We start from the raw sequence: 23,341 nt of genomic DNA, 5'->3' as shown, positions 1-23,341 counted from the left end.
GTTGAATACATTCTCAGATGTTATGCAGTTCACTGAGCTGACAGTTATGGAAACCCCGCCTGGGGACCCCATTTCAGCAGGACAGATTTGAGCAGAAACAGTTTGCAAAACTTTACACACTTAAATTCCTGCCAAGGCAAACTGTTAGCCACTTGAGTTTGTTATAAATACCCAGTGGCAGTGGTTGGAAGTAGCCCATGGTGTGTTTTATATTCAGAACTGAATGTGAATGTCTTTGTGGTTCTATAGAGTAGTAAATAATTGAGTTTGATTAGGGAGAGGGACCTCATTATCCCCCACCTGTGCCCAGCTGGAAGGGGAGGGTCGAAATGAAGCCATTAGCTGTCTCTCTTACTGGCAACTCAAAGAGCTCAAATACATCTGTGTCTTATTTTCTTTTCTGGCACAATCAGTCGCGTGGGCTAAGCAGGCATGACCGAATTTGGCAAGTTTCAAGGACTCTGGCGAAGTTATACAAGGAGAAGACGGAGGGCAGTCGTTTTGGCTTCTTACTGCCCATTAGTCTGGCAAGTTCTGTTTTTGGAAAATGTCCATTGTGAAAGGGTGTGCTTTATCCAATGTCAAACATCCCTTGTGAAGACAATGTACTTTGATCTATTTTTAAAACTTGTCAGATAAAGTTAAACAAAATGTGGTATTTACACAAGTGTAAACTCTTTTTGCCCATGGAGTTATTCCCAGAAGGTTTACTTTAAACAACCATAGGCTGTAATTATTATGTGTAGTTCTCCCTCTCTCCTTAGACATTTCCGCTTTGTAGCTGAAGGGGCAATGTATGGAGTGTCACAGGAATAAGTGAGGTAATGGCTAGGTTTGGGAGGATGTAGACATTGACCTAGACAAATTATGGTCATGGAATCAGCAATATCGAGAAATCTAAACTTGGAGTCTGGAGACCTAAGTCTACATCCCAGCTGGGTCACTCGTCTTTGGACCTTGAGTGAGTGATTTCACCTCTCAGGATTCTGTTTCCTTAGTTGTAAAATGATGGAATTAGCCTAGATCAGGTCCTTTTAGGACTGAGATTTCCTAATATTCTGTACTATCTTTCATTGTCTGTGAATCCACCTGTAAAACCAAGGCACAATGAGGGAAGGCAGCTTGCTCAAGATCATGCAACAGTGTATGGGCAGGTGTAGCTCTCCAGTACAGTTCTTTGTCACTTTGTGCTCACCCTGTGTGCCTGCCATTGACCAGCTAAAGGACTGATGGAACTTTTGTTGTCTTTTGTTTTGTTTTGTTTCTGGTCTTCTACTTTCTGTACTACATGATATGAGAATAATATGTCCTACACCCAAGCCCTGGACTTCTGATGACTAAGATATAACATGCTTGAGAACTCCAAAACGAAAAACTCTTTGCCACTTGAGAATATATGTAATGGAAATCCGTGATTTCATTCAGATCCCTAGTTTTGTGTATTGCTGTTATGGCATGGAAGAAATACCACAGGACACTTTAGGATAGAAGATGCAGGCTTAAATAACTGGTTCTGTCACTAACCGTGGGCATGTCCCTTCACTTTTCTTTACTTGATTTATTTTACCTGTAAAGAGGGGATGAAAACACTTGTATTTCCTCCCTCAAAAGCACTTATGAGGAATATGGATTATAAACTAGTGAACACTCTAGATATAAGAGATGTTTGGATCAGTGATCATAATCTATCACCAAAGTCTTTTTTTAATACCTTTTCTTAACATAAAAGTGATATTAACTTCATGAGGCTTATGCTAGAAGGACTGAAGCTCTTACAAGTCCAGTCTGGCTGGAAGAGCTTTGAAAATGAACCTGGGGATGAACTGTGAGCATCATCAGGTGAAGTACAGTGACTCTTGTGTCTAAAATGCTGGTCACCAGGAGATGTATGTTGAAGGCCACAGGCACTCATGAAGATTTCTACTGCCAAACAAAGGAAGCATGGTGATCTGTGTTTGACGAGAACAGCCACAGAAATGTACTTGCTGGGTACATTTAGAGTATTGCTATTACTAACAACAACAACAATAATAATATTCCAGAACTTATTACAATACTTCAGTTAATAAGTAATTTAATTGGTGTGGCTGCACCCTTCATGAGTACTAGTAACAACCCTTCCATACCTCAATAGATGATTTCTTGAGCTGTTGGGGTGGGGGAGAGGGTGTACAGGGATTGCCCTTTGTGTTAAAAACATATGACTATGAATGATACCCCTACTTTGGTAGAGATGAAAATGAGGAGTACAGGGTCACTGATTCTGCTTAAGCTTTCCCTGGAACAAACAAAAATCTTGAATGTGAATGGTTACAACTCCCCATGTGACCTGGGGCAGATCATTTCACCTGTAATGTATAGTGTAAAAAGCATTTGATTTTGTGTGAGAGAGGACCCATGGTCACATTCTGGTTCTGCCACTTACTAGTGTTGTGATTTTGATAAGTTAGTTTGCTTCCCTGAGCCACCATTTTGTCATCTGTTTAGTGAGGGAGTTAGACAAGATCAAAGGTTCTTAATCAGGGGTCCACAGTCCCTGTGAGGACTGAATATATTTCTGTGGGCCCAGGAACTTAGATGGGAGAAAGTATTTTAGTAACTATTTCAACATCATTAGGTTTTGTAATCCTACCTATTTTATTTTATGCATTTAGAAACATTCTGAGGTGTCCACAGAATTCACAAAATTACCAAAAGGGTCCATCCCCCCAAATTAAGAACCTCAAGACTAAATGATCTGTGTGTTCTGATTAAACTTTGAATCTGTGGTCACAGTAAGCCTCTGTTTCTTCATCTGTGCAATGGGAATAAATAATTTTTATATTGCTAATGATGGGGTACAGACTCTGGGAACCCCCTTAAACTTTCCATGAATCTTCCCACTTGATCTGGTGTTGGCCTGAGGCCATAAGCCTTTCATTATCACTTTATCCAATTGCCTCTGTCTGCTTTCCATCCTTGATTCTATAGCCCTTCATTTTCTGTTACTTCTGGAGTGCCATTTTTCCCACCCCAGCCCTCCATTGTTTTTACTTCCCAATTGCCTCCAGCTGTTTCTCACCCTTGACTACTTCAAAATCCCACTCTCTTGGTTCTGACCTCTTAGTCACCCCATCAAGATCCTCCTTAGACTCCGCCACAAGACACTTCTTAAACCCCTTCTCCTATTACCCCAGACTACTAGACCACCCTCAGATTCCTCCCAGTCTTTCTGTATATAAGTTCCATCTCATCTTTATGAAGGTACTCTCAGATTGAATATAGATTCATTCAAATTCTGATAGAATCAGATTCTGTCTAGCTGAGATTCAATCTTGACCTGCTTGTCAATACAAGCATCTCAAATACTTAGGCTCCTTAAGAGTTTACCCAATGTGGAGAATCTTTAATAAACTTTGTTTTTTGCTTTGGCTAAAAGAAGGCTTGAGTCAAATTTATTTGGGCAGGACCTGGCATGTCAGTATTTTGGGGTACCAAACACCCCAACCTCAACATATGGTTCCCTGACTGGGAATCAAACCCAGGCCATGGCAATAAAAGCACTGAATCCTGTTTGTGAGAAAAATGGAAGAGGGAAACAAGGATTTATTAAGCACTTACTCTGTGCCAGGTATGATGCTAAATATAAGCAAAAAGAAAGGCATTCCCTGCCCTTAAAGGGAAGGGGGCTGAAGAAGAGGAACAGCACCAGGTTTGGGAAGGAGACCGGCTGGTTTGGGTACCTTCACAACATGGAAGCTTCAGGAGTAACTCTCCTGTGGGAGAAGAGAGGCAGGCCTTTCAGAGGGATATGTCAGAGTGAGCAAGGGAAATTCTAGCAGGAACAAACAACAGGGGATATGGAAGTAAAGTTAAAAAAAAAAATCAGGAAAAAAGCCAAGAGGGAAAAAGGACCAAGGCTCAGAGCTACCCTGGGAAAGCTTTCATTATAAATAAAGAAAATTATTTGTAAATCTTGAATGTGAATAGGTGTTAGTGTTTTTCCTTACATATTACCATATACTCATAGTATAGGGGAGACCCTTGGTTCTCAAGGATACACTAGCAGAGTGAAGCTCTAAAAAGCCTTCATAAATTTAGACCTTTGAGCCTGGGCAGAAGGATAAATACTGCCTGTCATCAAAGGACCAGCCTGGCTAAGTTAGGGAAGGCTCACCACCATGTAGGGAGAACAGTGCTCAATTCCTCGGTTATAGGAACTCGTGAAAACAGCCTATTACAGCATAAAGCGATTGAGATACATGTCAGTGGAGGGAACACCCAACTCTCAAAACATCACAGATCTGTGAAGTGTCCTTATCATTATTAGTATTAGCTGCATTAGTATTAGCAGCATTACTTGTATCATTTCTTTAAGCAAAGTCTAGTGGTGGAAGCCTTCCTCAGAGTGTAGCAATCTATCCTCACTCACCAAAGTTTTTATCTCTCCATCTGGAGAAAAAGGAGCAAGACCCAGAGCTGCCCTGGGAAAACTTATTAGGACTGGTCAAGCATATTGTGTTCAGGACAGAACCGATTCCTCTCTTTGTGTAATGTTCATGTTTCTCCCGAAATTGAGCCCGAGAGTAAGATAGTACTCACTTCCACAGCAGTATTCTGAGTGCTGAGCCTTTTACCTTTATGGTGGGTTTTTGTTCTCCTCTCATGAACCTTGCTCCCCTGGCTTCAGCGCAGAGGCTGTAAAGGAAGATGGAAAGCCAAGTTACCTCAGAATGATCACTATCATTAACATTCACGGGCGGTTCACTTATCATTCCTGACTATACAGACATGGCAGCAGCTCGGAAGCGTCCGCAGGTGTAGCACGATGATACATATTACATTGTGCCACAATGGATTTATGTATTCTGTAACAAAAGAAAAGTGTAATGAAAAAATACAGAAGGTGATCCTTTATTCCTCCACTGCACAATTTATCAGGAATGCCTGTGGATGATAAGTGCCCAGCATTTCCGGGGCTTTCTTTAACCTTGTCACCCAGGTAGGTTTTGGTAAAATGACAGAAAACAATAAAGATCAGTGATCTCCCTCTATTCTAAAGCTTACTTTAAAGGATCTTTTCAATTTGTGGAAATTTGAACTAAACAGAAGGTGTCCTTTTCAGGGTCTTTACAAATATGGGTAAAACTGTTGTCCCCTAAAATAATGTGATCAGCCAGATGCAACTAAGGCTAAGATGTTCATAATTTATATACTGTGCCTTATTTAGAGCTGAAAAGTCCTTAGAGATCATCTAGTCTGCCCCCTTCATTTTACAGATGAGGCAGCTAAGGACCAAATAAGGCAAATGACTCAACAGAGGTCACACAGCTGGGATACAAACTTGTGTCTGTTGACTCCAAATTCTGTGGTCTTTCCACTAAACTACTCTGCCGTACCATATTCCCACTTGAGGTAATGAAGGTTGCACCTCAGCTTGTCTATCTATTGTCTCTCATCCTTCCTACATGAATAATTGCCCCACCTCCTTTTTTAGTATGTCTTTACATAATTACCTGAATTAAAGGTAGCATGTTGTTCAGTTACAATGAGAATATATAGAATTATAAATTCCTGGGATCGGGACCTTAACAGTCAGCTATTCAAAATCTCATCTTAAGTATGAATTGCCTCCTGCAAGGACTTATCCAGACTCTACTCTATTACCTCTAGAAATTGGAAGCTCACAGCTTCCTAAAGTCTGTTCCATTCTCAAGACACATAGGATCCTTATTAGAAATCATCCTCCCTGTAACTTCCTCTGATTTCTCCCACTTCTGCCTTTCAAGGTCATACAGAATAAACCCAGTCCTTCTACCTATAGCCTTTCACATATTCAGGGACAGTAATCATATTCCTTCACTACCAAGACTTCTCTTCTCCAGGATAAACATTGCCTATTTCTTCATCTGGTCTTCATAGCATGATATTGAGTCCCTTTACCATCCTGGCCAACTTCTTGATGTCCTTCATCTTTGGCCTCCCTGAAATGTGGAACCCAGAACAGAATGTTCCAGATGTAGCCTTCTATTACAAAGGATAGCAGAATTGTTCTCCTCTCCCTCAGTCTGGACACTAGCCTTCCACTCAAGGTGTGCAGTCCCGAGAAGTGTCCCTCGAATGCTTCAGATCATTGACATCCATCTGCTTGTGCATTCAGAACACATCCCCAACCATATTGTTACAGATGGGAAACTTGCTAACTTATAAAAACAAAACCAAGCAATGAGGGCCTAGTAAGTCGAAACTCAGATGATTGGCATTCACTCCAAACATGTCCTGGCCACATTCCAAAACAAATATTCTACCAGTTTATAAATGTGGAGGGCACTTTACATTTCAGTTCTCCTGCCAAAGTATCACTTACTGAAATGCTCACTAAATATAGGAAAATGAAGAGCTTTTCCTCATTTTGCTTTGATCAGTAAAATAAACTTTTAAAGATTGTTCTGGGATGGGCTCCAGCTTCTGAGGTAAAGAATGGCTGTGGCTCAGGCCTGATGTAGTAACAGAGCATTCAGTAAAATTAGCTTGACAGCTCTTAAGCCAGCTGCTCCATAGGAAGAAGTTGACCAAGTTACAATGGATAAAAATGCCTGCCAGATCAACCCCAGCTTTTGCCTTTGAACAAATGAAATATCACATAGTAAACAGCAGGCCTTTGGAGGGGAGGGGCATAATATGTCTTGATATTTGCAAAACAAATTGGGTCATCAGTATGGAGCTACTCAGCTTGGTTCAAGATTGTGAATGCCCTGTTTCATTCTCATGTAACTGGAAAATCTTGTTCTCATTTGGCCATGTTAAAAGAGGGTGGCAGAGCTGGGAGAGGTTAAAGGTGGCAACAAGTAAAATTTTGACCCTTTGATGGACTGAAAAAACCAGAATTCCTTCCGTCATTAAAATGTGTTGGAAATAGGAGCTATTGTTGTTTTCTCCTCAGTATTCCCATGCAAAAGTGGAGTTCTTACCAAATTCTTTATAGTGTCTGAACACTCCCAAATAGTCATTTTAATGTTAATTAGGTGAAAACTCTATTCTCTAACAGAGGCCATTCAGAATTGTTCCATTTGACTATTCAGTGCCAGGATGTAATGGAACAGGAGCAATCACAGTGTGATGAAAATATCAGGCCAGGGGTATGGGCACTTGACTCAGAGAGGTTCTTGACCTAGCTTTCTCATTTCTTGTCTATGTGATGAATTGACAAATTCTGTTTCCATACACACACACACACACACACACACACACACATACACATACATCAAAGTTGTTTCCTCATTTATATCTTTTTATATATGTTCCTCATATATGTTTTCTCTAGTTAAGTTATTGCACTAGAAAATCTCTAAGGTCTGCACCAACTCTAATGTACTATATCCCTAAGGTTTTATGCCGTGTCATTCTATACTCAAGTCCCTTTCTGGTTCTGACATTTATTGTTCTACTCTGTAACAGTCTATGCTAGAACATTGTGTTCTAACCTTCTAGAACATGGTAGGGTTCCCTTCCATTACCAATGTTCTACATTCTGATTACAATCTTCAGTTTGGTTTTTTTTTGTTTTGTTTTCTAGGTACTAAGTCTCATTCTAACTCTGTGTTCCCTGTTTAAAAAAAAAACAGCTTTATGTCACAGGGCCTCTTCTTGCTTTGTTGCCTTTTGGTCTGTGATTCTTTGTAGTTTGTGAACTCTGTGTTTATAATTCCCCCCCGGAAATAAGGCCTTATTTTTACAGTCGTTTAGTTAATTCTTAAGAGAGACTAGTGGATAGAGAACTGACCTTGGAACCAATAAGACTTTTGTTTAAGTCCTGCTTTTGACACATAGATTCTGGGCAGTCACTTAACTTCTCAGTGCCCACGTAACTCCCTAAGATTAAGTTGCAGGGAAGGTATTGACTTCCATTAGCGTAGGGAATGTACTAGATTGATGGAATCTCAGGCCTAGTCCCTTTCCTATTATGCTTCATTTTGTTTTTGCCACTTAGGTGAAGATATCAAGCTAACGTTTAACCTAAAAGGTGCTTCAACATCCTTTAATATTTTTATTTCTTCTAAATAAGTTCCAGTCCTCATATACATATTAGGTGCCTACCGTGTATCATTAAAACAATGTTGTAGACACTGGGGAACTCTCTACCCTCATGGAATTTGTAATCTAATGGGGGATATGACACACAGATAATTAGTACAAAATAATTAATGTTAAATGCAAGAGATGTACAGGCAAACTGTGGTGTGGAATCCAAGGAAGAAAGATCATGAACAACTGGATGGATCAGGGAAAGCTTCATGGATTAGGTAGCATTTTAGTCAGGCTTGGAAGGAAGTAAGAATTCAACAGGTGGAAGAGAGGGCTAAGGAAAGTGTAAGCAAAGTTAACAGAAACTGGCAAATGCAGGGTGTCAGTAATTGACAGGAAGAAAGGAAATATTTTATTAAGTGCCTACTATGTGCCAGGCACCATTCTAAGCAATTTACAAATACTATCTCAGTGGTTCCTCACAACACCACTAGGAGATTGGTGCTATTATGATTTCCATTTTACATAGGAGGAAACTGAAGCAAACCGAGGTTTAGTGACTTGCCTAAGGTCACATAGCTAGTAAATGTCTTGAGACTAGATTTGAACTCAGGTCTTCCTGACTTGACCCAGAATTCTATCCGTTGTACCACCAGCTGCCAGCAAAGTGAATGATGTGGATATTTGGTCTGTGCTTAAGGAAAATTAGTCTGACAGCAGGTGAAGGAAAGAATTAAAGGAACGAGAGAGAAGAAACAGGCAAACACATGAAGGGGCCGTTTCACTTGTGATAGGGTCATAGTATTTAGAGCTGAAAGTAACCGCAGAGGTCCTGTGTCTTTGTTTTACAGGTAGGGCCAGAAAAGTGAAATGACCTGCCCAAGACCACACAACTTTTATGTGCATTGCAAACCTGGTCTTTAAACCCTGGTCCCCAGCTCCAAAACTCTCTTCTTCCTGTTATACTAAACTGTCTCAGAGATCATAGATTAGAGATGGAATGGACTTGAAAATCCTATATTCTAACCCTCAGGTTTTGCAGATTAGAACCCTGAAATCTAGTGGTTGCCTTGCCCAAACTTGTATCATGATTAGTAGAACTAAGATTTGAACTCAGCGTCCTCTGATTTACTGTTTTTTTCCACTTCCCAGGCAGGTAGGAATAAGGAACTGTACTAAGTGACAGTAGTGGGAATAGAGAGAAGATCTTGCAAAGGTGAAATTGATTTGACTTTGGAACTTATTATATGTAAATGTTGCGAAAGAGGAAAAAAGTCAAAGAGTCTTTCTACTGTGGAGTCTGTGAGCACTGCCAATATCTTTTTTAAAATATTGACTACCCCATTAAAAAGAATTTTCCCTCCACTGGGTGTCTAAATTGCTTTGGAGAATAATTTTTTTTCCTGCATCGCTTAACCTCTTTCCTCTGGGGCCCCATGATCCTTAATATGATGGCATTAACTGTCTGCAGTGACATCTACTGACTCAAACAGAACTCATCTATTATCAGCCCCCAGCTGTAGAATTTCTCCTGTGAACCAGCACCAGGAGCCTGTGTCCACCAGCAATCAGTAAGGGAAGCTTAATTTGAGATGAATGACAAAAAAGTCCTGTTTCTTGACCCTTCTCCTGTGGTCAACAGCAAGTACAATAACACCATTTCTTCCTTTCTGCTCTTAGTAGTTGACTTGATCAGTTTCTAGTTTATTGGCCCTTCAAGCTTGGGCTTTTTCTTAAAACTCTCTTAAACTACAGTGAAGAAGGCAATAAAATTTCTCCAGGTGAATGTTGGTGATCATTTACTATCTGTCTTTTCTCTTACAGAAATGCTGCTCATGGATTCTCCCTTATTCAGGTGGACAGTACGAAGGTTACCATGAAGGACATCTTACAGAAGGCCCTGAAACGGAGGAAGGGCTCCCAGAGGGGTTCAGGTGCGTCACTAAATATTTTCTCTGAAGACAAAAGTCTTGGTCTGAAATTTTAAAGTCCTTGGGAGCGGTGTTAGCAAGGATTCCTTTTCCTCCTTTTCAGTTACCTTCAAGATAATCCCTAAATAGTGCCTGCATACCCTACCCTTGAAGACCTAGGTTTGAATACCAGCTCTGCCATTCATTCCCTGTGTGACTTTAGGAAGTCATTTCCCCTTGATGAGCCTTGATTTTCTCATCTGTAAAATGACATGGTTAGACTAAATCAGGAGTTCTTAACCTGGGATCTGTTAACTTGCTTTCTTTGCATTTTGATAATGTACTTCAATATCATTGGCTTCCTTTGCTGTCCTACGTATTCTATTTTATGCATTTATAAATATCATTCTGAAAAGGGTTCTATAGGCTTCACTAGATTGCCAAAGTTTCCATAACAAAAAAAGGTTTATATTCCCTAGATGAGATGATCACTGAATTTTTTTCTAACCTAAAATCCTGTCATGATATAAACTGGTTCTGCAAAAACAATACATGAGGCTAAAAATTATTGCCAAGAATAAGTAATTTGTTCCCTAATGAAGACCATTTCATTCATATCTTAGATAGTTAACCTAATGACAGTACAATGCAGTCTCCCAATATAATAGTGGCATTTGGCTATAATGTGATGTCTTAATGTTATTATTTTGAAGTTAGGTTGGTCAGAGAAGTATATTAAAATAATAACAATCATGATATATTCTGCAAAAGCTTTAAAGTTTACAAAGTGCTTGAAATTTTGAAAGGTAGATTAGTTCAAGGATAATTATCCTCATTTTACAGCTGAGGAAACAGGTTTGGAGAGAAGTGATTTAATGGAAAGAGATAGGAAATTGGAGGTAGGAAATCTCCATTAGAACACCAGCTCCTGCCCTTTGCATGATGGATTCTTGAGTAAATCATTCTCCTGCTTTGGACCTCCCTCTGATGAGGGGACGAAGCTTGTACTGTTTCACTGGTTATTGCATTGTAGAACTGTGAGGTGATATCATTTATAAGTGATTACCCCAGTCAGTATCATGTCATGGATAGAGCACTGCTCTTGGAATCAGGACAGGGTTCAGAGATATCTAAAGTCTCAGTTTCCTCATCTGTAAAAAGGGGTAATAATACTCAAAGTAACTATCACATAGAGTTGTGTGACCTGACCTCAAGATTATGGGCCAACTACATAGCAGTGCTCAGATTCTAACCCAGGTGTCCTGACCTCCGCAGAAATCATTTTCTTTATTATGCCATGCCACCCGTCAAAGAAATATTATGTGAAGGAAGTCTTTATCAGTGATGGGATGACAGGATTGCAGTATGACATAAAGCCCTCCTTCATTGCCATGGGTCCTGAGATGATCTCAAATGAGTTAATATTTGTAAAGCGCTGAGCACACATAGCAGGCCTTTTGATACGCTCATTCTGGTGCTCCCCTCATGGAAGGAAGAGAGCAGTTCATTGGCATATATCAGCATGGGGATTATCTGCGATGAAGAAGGTGGGGGTGCCATATAAATAAAACCATGTGTTCTATGAATTAGTTTGTGGAAGCTGAGCCAGGAACCTCAAAAACAGCACAGAGAGAGCCTCATATGCAACATTCATTCTGTTTTTGACATAAATTACTGTGAGGAAATACTTCTTCAATATTTCAGTGATTATACTTTGACCACTGTGGCTGTGCCCTCTACCCACACAGATGGCAGCCCCTTTACAACCTCATAGGTGGTCTTCAAGAGTGGTCTTTGCTGTGGCTAAACCATCATTACTCTTCCCCTCCAGTGTAGCCAGGCTCATCCCTGGAGAGCAGGCACACTGTTCATCACGTCCATCCACGCAGCCCTGGCTTGTCAGGGTCTGTCAAGGCTGATGCTCTGCTTCTGTTGCTTTTGAGCCCCCCCAGGATCATCACCTCACTGGAGGAACACTTCAAATAAAAACTTTGATGGAATGGGAGTATATAGAAACCTCCTCTAAAAATAAGCACCCTGGTGTGTCTTGGTATAGTTGAGGCAGAAAATAGTGTCAAATTACTTTTCTCTTCATTTTGTAGAAATAGCCTTTAAGGTACCTTCACAGTTTTCTCTCCTGTCTCCATGCCTTTGGTCAAGCGCAGTTAGGGTTACCCTCCATCATGGTAGCTCCCTTCCTTCCTGGCCCAGCTCTGATGCTACAAATGTGAACTGCTAAAAGTATTGGGAGTCTCCACACCTTACCCCCAGAGGCAGTGATTTCATTCACCTCCAGTTTCACGCAGCTTTGCCAAGACTTTGCTTCTGTATTTATCTCACTCTCCTTTTTCTTAGAGTTATTAGTGTTCATGTCTTTAAGCCCATGAGCTTGGGAGCAACTTGACATCAGTGTTATGGACTTGGAATTAGGACAGGGTTCAGAGACAATCCAAACTTCAGTTTCCTCATCTATGAAATAAGGATAACAATATTTGAAGTGCATGTCTTGTAAGAACTGATATAAAGGAAGCTGTCAGCTTTAGAATACTGCATAAATGTGAGCTGTTGTGAGGATCAAATGAGTTAGCATGTGTAAAGTACTTTAAAAGCCTTAAAGCCTAGTTGTTATTATTATTATTAATTATCAAATACTTTGTGTATGTTGTTATTAAGTCATTTTTTCAATCGTGTCTAACTCTGTGACCTCATTTGGCATTTTCCTGTTAGAGATACTGGAGCAGTTTACCATTTTCTCCTCCAACTCATTTTATAAATGAAGAACTGAGGCACACAATATTAAGTGACTTGCTCAGGGTCACACAGCTAATACGTCCAAGGCCAGATTTGACTCAGGAAGATGCGTCTTCCTGACTCTAGGCCTGTCACTTTCCACTACACTGCCTAGCAGCTTTGTGTATAGTAGCTCTTTGGTAAATTAATAAATACTTGTTGAACTAAATTAGTGTCAGATGAGAAAGACTTTTTTTTCCGTTTGAGAAGGTAGAGCCTAAAAAAGGGGCAGCAACTTTGCTAAGCACACTCAGCCACTTAGTTGTGATGCTAAGACTTACATGTAATTCTCCTGAATTGTAGTATCCATTTTCCATTATACCAGGTTGCCTTTCATATTACCAACCTAAAAATTACTTAGGTTAATGCACACAATGGAAACAAATGTTGTAACTATTACTGTTACCCAACTCTGTGTGAGTGTGTGTGTATGGATGTGTGCATGGGGTAATATATGTAAAGCACTTTAAAAGTCTTAAATTAATATATAAGCATACATTTTTATCAGATTAAGTAGGTGGCATTAACCCCATTTTATAGTAACTGAGATTCAGAGGGGAGTAAAGTGGAGACAGAGAATGAGTACTTGGTCACATCAGTGGTATGTTCAGTTGGTATGAAACCAAGAAATCTTGTCAGTATCGAGAAATAATTATTGTGAGCAAATCTAATATTTGTCATGCTGCAGGCAACTTTAATATCCATCTACCTATATATGAAGTGTCAAATTTCTTGCCTTTAGAAATGCATGAGGCCTTCTTCCACATCCTTCGTTTCATCTAAAGGAAGAGAAAATAAGCAGTTCTCTGGTTGGAGAAAATAGTTTAGTGCTGTTTTTAAAGGGGGCATATAATTTGTTCCAGATTTAATTAGCTATCTTCAGATGAAAGCTGAAGTTTTAATAAAAGTTAGAAGAGATAACACAGTGAAGGACACGGATGAGCTGTCTCAAGGCTATATTCGAGGGGAACGATAAGAGCTGTAAAAAATGGCAGAAGAGAGCAATTGAATGAAGCAGTGAAATTCTGATTCTCATAAAAGAGAGAGAGAGAAAGATGCTGGTAGGGGCGGTTGTAGATGAGACCTGCTAGCGTCTGCAAGCAATTTGGCCGCATGCCAGGAGTCATTGTTCACCCTCGGCTGTGGCAGCTCGGTCCAGATGTGCCAACTGCACGTTTCGGCTTTTGCCAGCTGACTGCGCCGTTTGATAACCAGCTCTCTGGATGCCCATCACTGGCCGCAGAGATAGAATTAAATGATGATGATCTTCCCACAAGTTGGGAGAGGAAACAATGCATATAAATCTTGATTTCATCCCAGCATGAGAAGTCTTTATCCATCATCACTCATAATGAACACGTCGTTAGCTGCGATGAATGGTGGTCCACTTTCCAAACACCTCTTTTGTTCACTTTTTGGGGTGACTTCTATCCATTTCCTGGGGGTCAGTGCTATCTCCTTTGGGGAGGGGAAGTAACTTAAGGGGGTAGGACACACCTTCAAGGGTAAAATGGAATTCATTCAGTCCATCAGATGGCATTCTTTATGTTGATTTCAAACCTTCTGCTTTCAGGCAACTTAAGTAGCTATCCAGAGACATTTAACAGGCTCTTAATTCCCTTAAAGACAGAGTCCAGTCCTTTTTGTGCCTAAGTTTTTATGTAACTTCTGTTTAATTGATCTACTGTTTACTTCTTACTAGTAATCAGTAATGGTTGTTAAAGAGAGTAACCTATAAAAACCATTGTATGGCTATTCTAAATTGCTTGAAAGCAGCAGGTTTGAAATCATCATACAAATAGTGTTATTATTAATCATATATAGATAGCACACTTTATATGTAATATGTTGTATATAACAATTATATTTACATAATTTATTGTGTATGTTTTTACATTACAAAGTTTCATTTTATTAGTATATATTGTTATCGCCATTTTACAGCGGGGAAAATGGAGGTGCATATATTTGAAATGACCACTCCACAACTAAAAAGTTGAATAGATAGGATTCCAACACAAATTCAGTCTTTTTATATCATTGTCATTATTTTAATTATTGTTATTGGTAATAGTAGTAGTAATAGTAGTAGTGGTGTTAAAGCATGGGACACGTGGGAAGTATTATTAATGCCACCAAAAAGCTTCTGTGTGTGTGTCATGGACTGAAAAGATTCACTAACTGATATTGATGCATTTTATCCTTACTATTTGGATTACAAAACAGAACTTTGTATGACTGTCTCTTATTAAATTGTACAACAAACCATTATTGATATTTTACATTTCTTTATCACTTTACATTTTACAAAGGCTTGTCTTTAGAAAATAACTCTGTGGTTGGTTGTCATGTCCTCCTCTTTATGACTCCGTTTGGGGTTTTCTTGGCAAAGATACTGGAGTGACTTGCCATTTTTTTCTTCAGCTCATTTTACAGAGGAGGAAAATGAGGCAAACAGAGTTAAGTGATTTGCCCAGGTTCACACAACTAGGAAGTGACTGAGGTCACATTTGAATTCAAGACTTCAGACCCAGCACTCTATCCACTATACTACCTAGCTGCTTCCATGTGGTAGGCAGGTAGATGAGGCAACTGAGGCTGTAAGAGGAGAAGCTGCTTGGACATTGTCACTGCTAATTATAATACCAGAATAAGGAATGCTATTTTGAAGTTGAGATAAAAGGAATAATAATAATAATAGTTTACATTTTTTCATATCCCTGGGCACTGAAATCTTTTGTCTCTCAATCTTCTTTTGGTCCATGAGACAAAAAATTATTATTAAAGATAATAATAACAGCTGGTATTTGTATGGCCATTGCAAGTTTACAAAAGGTGTGTGTGGTCAGAGTGCATCCACTACACACTCTTGCAAGGCCGTGAGTACATATGTTACTATTATCCCTGTTTTATAGGTAAGGAAACTGAAACTTAAAGTAGAAAAATGATTTGACCGAGGGCACACATCTAGTAATTGATCCATCAGTAACTCCAGCCCATACCCTTTGTTTTTATGTTGCAGAGGTCTGTCTCTTCTATCTCTGGTCTCTGTTCCTATCTTTTTATTGACCCAGCTCCAGTTACATTTATTATGTAGATACATACAAACATTTGCAATGTCCTTTTCTACCTCGAGCACCCTAATCTTTATCCCTCATTCCCTACTCATGAATTAGGAAAGGGAAAAGAAGAAATGTAGTAGAATAATTCATATTTATATACTGTTTGCAGTTCTATCTGTTGTTAGTAATCAATCTTATAATTATCAATTATAGTGTTTCTATGAGGTTTTGTTTGGCCGTTCAGTTGCGTCCAATTCTTTGTGACCCAGTTTGGGCTTTTCTTGAAGATACTGAAGTGGTTTGCTATTTCTTTCTCCAGCTTGTTTTACAGATGAGAAATTGATCCATGCAAGGTTAAGTGACATGCCTAGCATCACACAGCTAGGAAGTATCTGAGGCCAGATCTGAGCTCACAAAGCTGATCTTCCTGACTTCAGGTGTGGTACTCTATCCACTGTACCACCTAACTGCCCTCTGTGAGGTAGGGAATGCAAATAGTATGATTCTCATCTTCTCTGTGTGTCAGTTTAAGTTCACACAAGCTAATGACTTGCCCAGAGTCACCCTAGAACCATTAAGTGTTAAAACTGGAATTAGTGTGGCTAATTCTGACTATGTTCTCAAGTAACAGAGCTGTAAATTACATTTTAAATTTGCCTTTTAAAACTTCCCTAAATTTCTATTTTAATCTGTTCTATCTGGCAAATATTTATTAAGTCCCTTCTGCTACTAAGGTACTCTATTAGGTGCTAGAAATATAATGACAGAACAAAAAATTGTCACTGTTCTAAAGGAGCATACTTTCTACTGTAATATTACACACTAGCATGTTTTCTTAGTCCAAATGGCTGATTGACATGGAAAGCAATTTGTGTAACTTTGTTATCTGTGAATTAATATTAGACCATTCCTTCTCCTTCAGCCCCAATCCATTCAATTGCCAAATCTCTCTGCAGTATTTCTCATGTTCCTTTCCATTTTCACTACCACCAGTATCAGTCCTCTTTTAGCTTTTTTTTAATGAACTATTACAACACCACCACCACCTACAGGCTCTTCCCCCTCTCTAATACATCCTTGGATATTTCAAGGACCTTTGATCTCATTAGGTCAGGTACTTCCTGAATCAGTGTAGATCATAGCCCCTCTACACTTAACGGACAATTCTTTATGAGCTATTCTTCCTGGGGGGAAGATGTCTTTTTGTAATTGCCATCCTCCTGGCATTGAGTATTTCCACATTTAGCTACACTGGTCCTTGGGTGACAAGCATGCTGTCTATTGCCAGGACCATCCCTGTGATCTTTCCTACTTGATAGGAACTGCTAGAACTCACATTACCGAAGTCCTTAGGATCCTTCAGTCTCCCACAGTATAACAGTAAATCATCAGAGGAGGATTTAATGGAACATTCTGCACACCACTGCCAAAATAATCATTGTAACAAACAAATCTGGTTATAACGCTTAACCTGTTCCAAAACTTTCAGTGGCTCCCCATTCATTGTTTACAGGATAAAATGTCTGACATTCAAAGCCATCCACAGCCTGATTCCATCTTAACCTTTCTGACACTTTAATTACTCACTCCACATTCCATCCAGATTGAACTACAAGCTATTCCCTGATTTCATCCTACCCTATTCCATGTCCTTCATGATATTATTATGTTCCACACATTGCCTATTGAAATCCTTCGTTTTCTTCAGATCCCCAGGTCAAGTGTCAGCTCATCACTGAGTCCTTAATAATTTCTCACTCCTTATTTTCTTATAACTCTGTCTAGCCTTATCCTTTATAACTGCCACATCCTCTCTTGTAGGATCTATATTCTCTCTATACATTGTATCCTACCTCCAGATTCCTACCTCAGGTTGCTTCATGGCAGGGTTTTTTGTCATTTTTCATCATTGTGTATAACCTCAGTCCCCAAAATAGAATTTTGCACACAGTAGGCATTTAACAGCTGTTATGAATCAAATTGAATAAAGCAGAATCAACTTGTGAAAATTTGATAAATGGTATTTTAAAGGTTGAGATGTTTCTTTAAAATAAAGGTGTTTTTTCAGGAACTTTGATCATTGAACCATGTACATATTTTAGAGGGAAAATAATGAAATGAAAAAAAGTCCTTAGGTTGTCTAGGAGAGAAACAAGCCTTCTACTTCTAAAAGAGATCAGTTGGTGTGTTCACGTGAATAGACAAGAGTTAGTACCGTACACTCCTCCATCAATTCTGAAAGAAAAAGAATTGAATAGCATGTGAATTTGATTTCAATATTTGCCAAGATGCCAATCAAGAGATCTGAATTTGTTTGTAGGCTCATCATTCTTATCCCAGAGTTCAGTGGAAGTTGCAGTGTACAGAGAGCACTGAACTAAATCACTCAGTCATTTAGAAAGGGGATTCACCTTCTGGAAGCCTCACTCAAATGATGTCAGTAAAACACTTGCATATCTGCAAGTGGACCTCAGTTTCTTCATCTGTAAAATGAAGAAGTTAGACTTCTTGATGATCTCAAAGGCTCCTTCTACTAGCTTTAAATCCTAAGGACCCACAAATATATCAGTTTGACAGAAGTCTACAAAAGACAAAGAAGGTGATGGTGCTGCTGTGTTTTGCACTGGTCAAATCACATCTGGAGTTTATGGGCAGCAGGATCCAGTCCAGAAGACAGCATCTAAGTGGGGAAGAAGATGTTACAATGTGCTGCAGTTGAAATAGTACTGTATTTGGATTCGGGGACCTGGGTTTGAATCCAGGACTGTCACTTACTACCTGTGCAACCTTAGGCAAGTGTGTTCACTTTTCCGGGCCTCACTTTACTCTGAAGAACCATATCTTGAAGAATGAAAAGAGGAGGAAAGTTATAAAACTTGGTCTTTTTGACTTCAAGGATAAAACTTAGTGAAGTAGGTAGAAGCTTTAGGGAGAAAAATTTCAACTCAAATAAGAAAGAACTATCCAGGATTATAGTCCTGAGAAGAGAATGGGTTTCTTTGTGTAGAGTGAGTTCCTTATCATATAGACATTCAAGTCTATGCTACTTGTAGGAATATTGTAGAATAAATTTGAGCATGAGGCAAGAAGTTCACCCAAATGATGATCCAGCTGTTAAAATTTTTATGATTCTATGAGTTGTATATATAGAAGGGAAAAAAAACAATTGGAATTAAATAACTTGGGCCGCATTGAGGTGAGGTTCCCACTTTTTCCATTGTTAATCACAGATGAGTTGTATAGAATAAGTTTCTAAGTTGAACTGAAAGTTTCCTTCACTGTTTCCTACTTTGCAGCTTTTTTTTTCTGCTCACACTAAGCTTTTTTTTTGTCAATTTTAAAGAAAATTGTTCAGATTATTGGGAAATGTCCCCCTAACTTCAGCTTAAATTTGCCTTTTTATAGCTTTCAACTTCTAGTTTTGCCTTCTGGGTCAAGTAGATTAAGTCTAATCCCTCTTCCATGTGTCATTCCTTTAGATACTTAAAAGGCAGCTCCTGTCTCCCCCTTAGTTTTCTCCCCTCCCCTTGGAAGTAGACAAATATGTCTGCCTCCTTCCCCCAATCTTTTTTTTTTCCAACTTTTGGTCAGGTGCTATTTCTTTTAAAGCCTTTACAATATAGACCACAAAACAGATTTTTTTTAACATTAACCAACTGAGACACAAGTAATAACTATGTATGCTAACTTCATAAGCCCTTGACCTAATTGTCTCCACACTATTACTAAGAATTAAAGGACCCTAACTTGTTGTTGGTCTAAAGTCCTAAGCCTAATAGCTTAATTTTAGACTTGACCTCGGATGTTCCCCTACCAATAATCTATAATTTAATAGATCTGGTATTAAGCTTACAAACCTTTTGACTATAGGAAATTGCCACTAAGAGTAGGGACATTGCAGGGAAACAATATCTCCCCAACTTTCATGTCAGTTCCAGGCAGCAGTTGATTGTCAACTTGCATTCAGTGAAGCTTAGAGTCTGCCAGGTGTCAGTGGAGAAATTGAGTCTGGAGAATCCTACCTCAGCCCAGCCTGAACAGCCGCTCTCCCACCCTTCCCATGAGATCACCTTTTTCAGCTCATACCAGCATCTCACAGGCTTACTGGCATCATGGTTTGGAGGCTCAGACCGCCTTTGTTGCTATCCATACCTGGAGTTAGACTCAGAAGAACAATCCCATAATAGTCCCATAACATCTTAAAATAGCAAGTTCCAATAACCAGGTTTCAAATATGACTATTTCACATTGGCTAAGGAACATCTTTTGAGGCAAGTCTTAAGTACCTTACATGCCTTTCTATACCTGTTCTAGTTCCTGCTTTAATAACAATCATAAAATCAAATTTACCATTAAAACCTTAACTTTTCCATCAATGCCAAATTTTACCTGAAGTTACCTGTCTCTAGGAGACTTAGACTAAAATTCATTTCCCCAAACTAAAGATGTCTGTGATTTAATCTCAGTAATTAATTCAGTCAATTGTTTTAATACTAATTGCTTTTACATCATTTTGTAACATGTCCAATTTTTTCCCCATCTCTCCCCCCACCCCCTAATACCACCCCACCCTTCCCTTATCCCCATCTTCTCTCTTTTCTTGTAGGGCAAGATAAATTTCTATACCTCATTACCTGTGTTTCTTATTTCCTGGTTATATACAATAATAATTCTCAACATTCGTTTCTAATACTTTGAATTCCACCTTCTTTCCCTCCCTCTGTCCCTACCCATCCCCACTGAGAAGGCAAGCAATTCAATATAGGCTATATATGTATCGTTTTGCAAAAGACTTCCATAATAATCATGTTGTGAAATACTAACTATGTTGCCCTCTATCCTACTCTATCCCCCCTTTTTATTTTATTCTCTCATTTGACCTTGTCCCTTCCCAAATGTGTTTATTTCCAGTTACTTCCTTCTCCCATTTGCCCTCCCTTCTATCATTCCCCCTCACCCCACTTGTTGCCTCCTCCCTTACTTTCCTGTAATATAAGATAGATTTTTATACCAAATTTAGTGAGCATGTTGTTCCCTCCTTAAGCCATATGTGGAGAGAGTAGCTTCAGTTTCCCCCTCTCCCTTTCTCCCTTTTCTCCTCCACTGAACAAGATTTTTCTTTATCTCTTTTATGAGTTATAGCCTGCCCCATTCCATTTCTCCCTTTCTCCTCCCAGTATTTTCCTCCTTCACCCATTAATTTTTTTTTTTATATCTTTTTCTTGTGGATATCATCTCTTCTGATTCAACACAGCCTGTACTCTCTGTCTATGTATGTGTGTGTGTGTATGTGTATGTGTGTGTGTGTGTACAATCCCTCTACCTACCCAAATACTGAGAAAAGTCTCAAGAGTTATAAATATTTTCTTTCCATGTAGGAATGTAAACAGTTCAGCTTTAGAAAGTCTTTTATGATTTCACTTTCCTGTTTACCTTTTCAAGCTTCTCTTGATTCTTGTGTTTGAAAGTCAAATTTTCTATAAAGTTCTGGTCTTTTCAACATGAATGCTTGCAAGTCCTCTATATCATTGAACGACCATTTATTCCCTTGAAGTATTATACTCAGTTTTGCTGGGTAGGTGATTCTTGGTTTTAATCCCAGTTCCTTTGACTTCTGGAATATCCTATTCCAAGCTCTTCGATCCCTTAATGTTGAAGCTGCCAGATCCTGTGTTATCCTGATTGTGTTTCCACAATACTCGAATTGTTTCTTTCTAGCTGCTTGCAGTATTTTCTCCTTGACCATGGAACTCTGGAATTTGTCCACAGTATTCCTAGGAGTTTCTCTTTTGGGGTCTCTTTCAGGAGGTGATTGCTGGATTCTTTCAGTATTTATTTTGCCCTCTGGTTCTAGAATATCAGGACAGTTTTCCTCAATAATTTCATGGAAGATAATGTCTGGCTCTTTTTTTGATCATGGCTTTCAGGTAGTCCCATAATTTTCAAATTGTCTCTCCTGGATCTATTTTCCAGGTCAGTTGTTTTTATAGTGAGACGTTTCACACTATTTCCTATTTTTTCAAACTTTTGGTTTTGTTTTCTAACTGCTTGGTTTATCTCATAGTCATTCATTTCCCTGAACTCAGTTCTCTCTTTCAGAGAACTATTTTGTTCAGTGAGTTTTTGAACCTTCTCTTCCATTTGGCTAATTCTGCTTTTTAATGCCTCCTTCTCCTCATTGGCTTTTTGGACCTCTTTTTCCAATTGAGTTAGCCTCTTTTTAAAGGTGTTATTTTCCTCAGCATTTTTTTGGTTCTCCTTTAGCAAGCTGCTAACTTGTTTTTCAAGCTCTTCTATTGCCTGATTCCACTTTAAGTTCACTTTGGAGGCCCTGGAGGCAGGGATCTTAACTTCCTGTGACAGTAAGCCTTGTTCACCGAGAAAAGTAACCTTCTGTGGTCTTATTTTTTTCCCCTTTTTTGGGCATTTTCCCAGCCAGTTACTTGACTTCTGAACCCTTTGTTAAGAGATTAGACTCAGCTCGGTTCCCTTGGGCTTTGGATGGGGACAGGGCCCATCACTCAGGGGTTTAGATCAACTGCTCCCTACAGCCAGAGGCTTTAAGCTGAGCTGCCTGAAGAATGGATCCAGGTTGCTTCCTAGCCTGCATAGCTGCCTACAGTCTGCTGCTGCGGCCTCTGCCATAGCCTGGGGCTATTGCTGGAGAAACCCGTTCCCTCTCAGCCAGCTGGGAAAGCCCTCCTCCGCTGACCTTTGGAGCTTTCTTTCTTGTGGGTTGAGGTATCTGGGACCTTCCCTGCTAGGAACTCTGCCTGGAGGTCTTTTCAGGTCCTGTTCCTCCCAGTGCTGCATGACCAGGGTTGTGCTGTGCTCCACTCAGTGTTCCATGAGCTAGACCTTTCCTGTTGGCCTTCCCGGGTTACTTTTGGCTGGAAACCTCTTTTGCTCTGTTGCTCTGTGGCTTCTGCTACTCTAGACTTTGAGAGTGTGGGCTGTGGGGGAAGTGCTAGAGGATATGCGTCTTTCTACTCTGCCATCTTTGCTCTGCCCCTCCCCCAGTCTTTGTATGGGATCATAGACATAGAGTAGGAAAGGACCTTGGAGACCATCTGGTACACCTTCCTCATTTTATAGATGAGGAAACTGAGGTCCAAAGACATTAAGCGGGGCCACCCAAGGTCACACAAGTAGCAAGTGGCAGCACAGGGACACTACACAGGTCCTCTGACTCCATATCTCTTGCTCATTCTATTATATCAGAGGGTCTGCACACCTGTCTCCTTCTTGCTCCGTCTCTTCTAAATTCTTTATCTTAATGATACCTTTACTGAAATAAAATCCCAGAACTGAACAAATTTGTAAGCAGTCTAAATATCTGATTTTTTTCTCTTAATTATTTTATCAAATTACATTCTGGGCCACAGTATATTTTTTACAGTATGTCCCAGCCTATTCTTTGCTACTGTGATTCTTTGGATTCTCTACTACTAATAGGAATGTTCTTGTAGAATTAGGAAGGACCTTGTTAAAAATAGCTCTCATTTCTCTAATTATTTAAGGTTTATGGAACACTGTGCTCACAACTACCTGATGATTTGGTAGGGCAAAGATTAT

The 23,341-nt window shown here is 39.5% G+C and overlaps 1 protein-coding gene across 6 annotated transcripts in view; it reads left to right on the top strand.

Annotated features, from left to right (window-relative positions):
- Nucleotides 1-23,341, top strand: part of MAPKAP1 (MAPK associated protein 1) — a 340,916-nt gene that overhangs the window by 208,390 nt on the left and 109,185 nt on the right. For all 6 annotated transcript variants that reach the window (XM_072631929.1, XM_072631927.1, XM_072631931.1 and 3 more), the window contains one exon: nt 9,829-9,938. In XM_072631929.1, the coding sequence (XP_072488030.1) occupies nt 9,829-9,938 (110 nt within the window). The remainder of the gene's footprint in view (nt 1-9,828; nt 9,939-23,341) is intronic.

This window comes from Notamacropus eugenii, chromosome 1 (genome assembly GCF_028372415.1).
Source record: "Notamacropus eugenii isolate mMacEug1 chromosome 1, mMacEug1.pri_v2, whole genome shotgun sequence".
Taxonomy (NCBI): domain Eukaryota; kingdom Metazoa; phylum Chordata; class Mammalia; order Diprotodontia; family Macropodidae; genus Notamacropus; species Notamacropus eugenii.
This window is presented reverse-complemented; position numbering and strand designations above follow the sequence as displayed.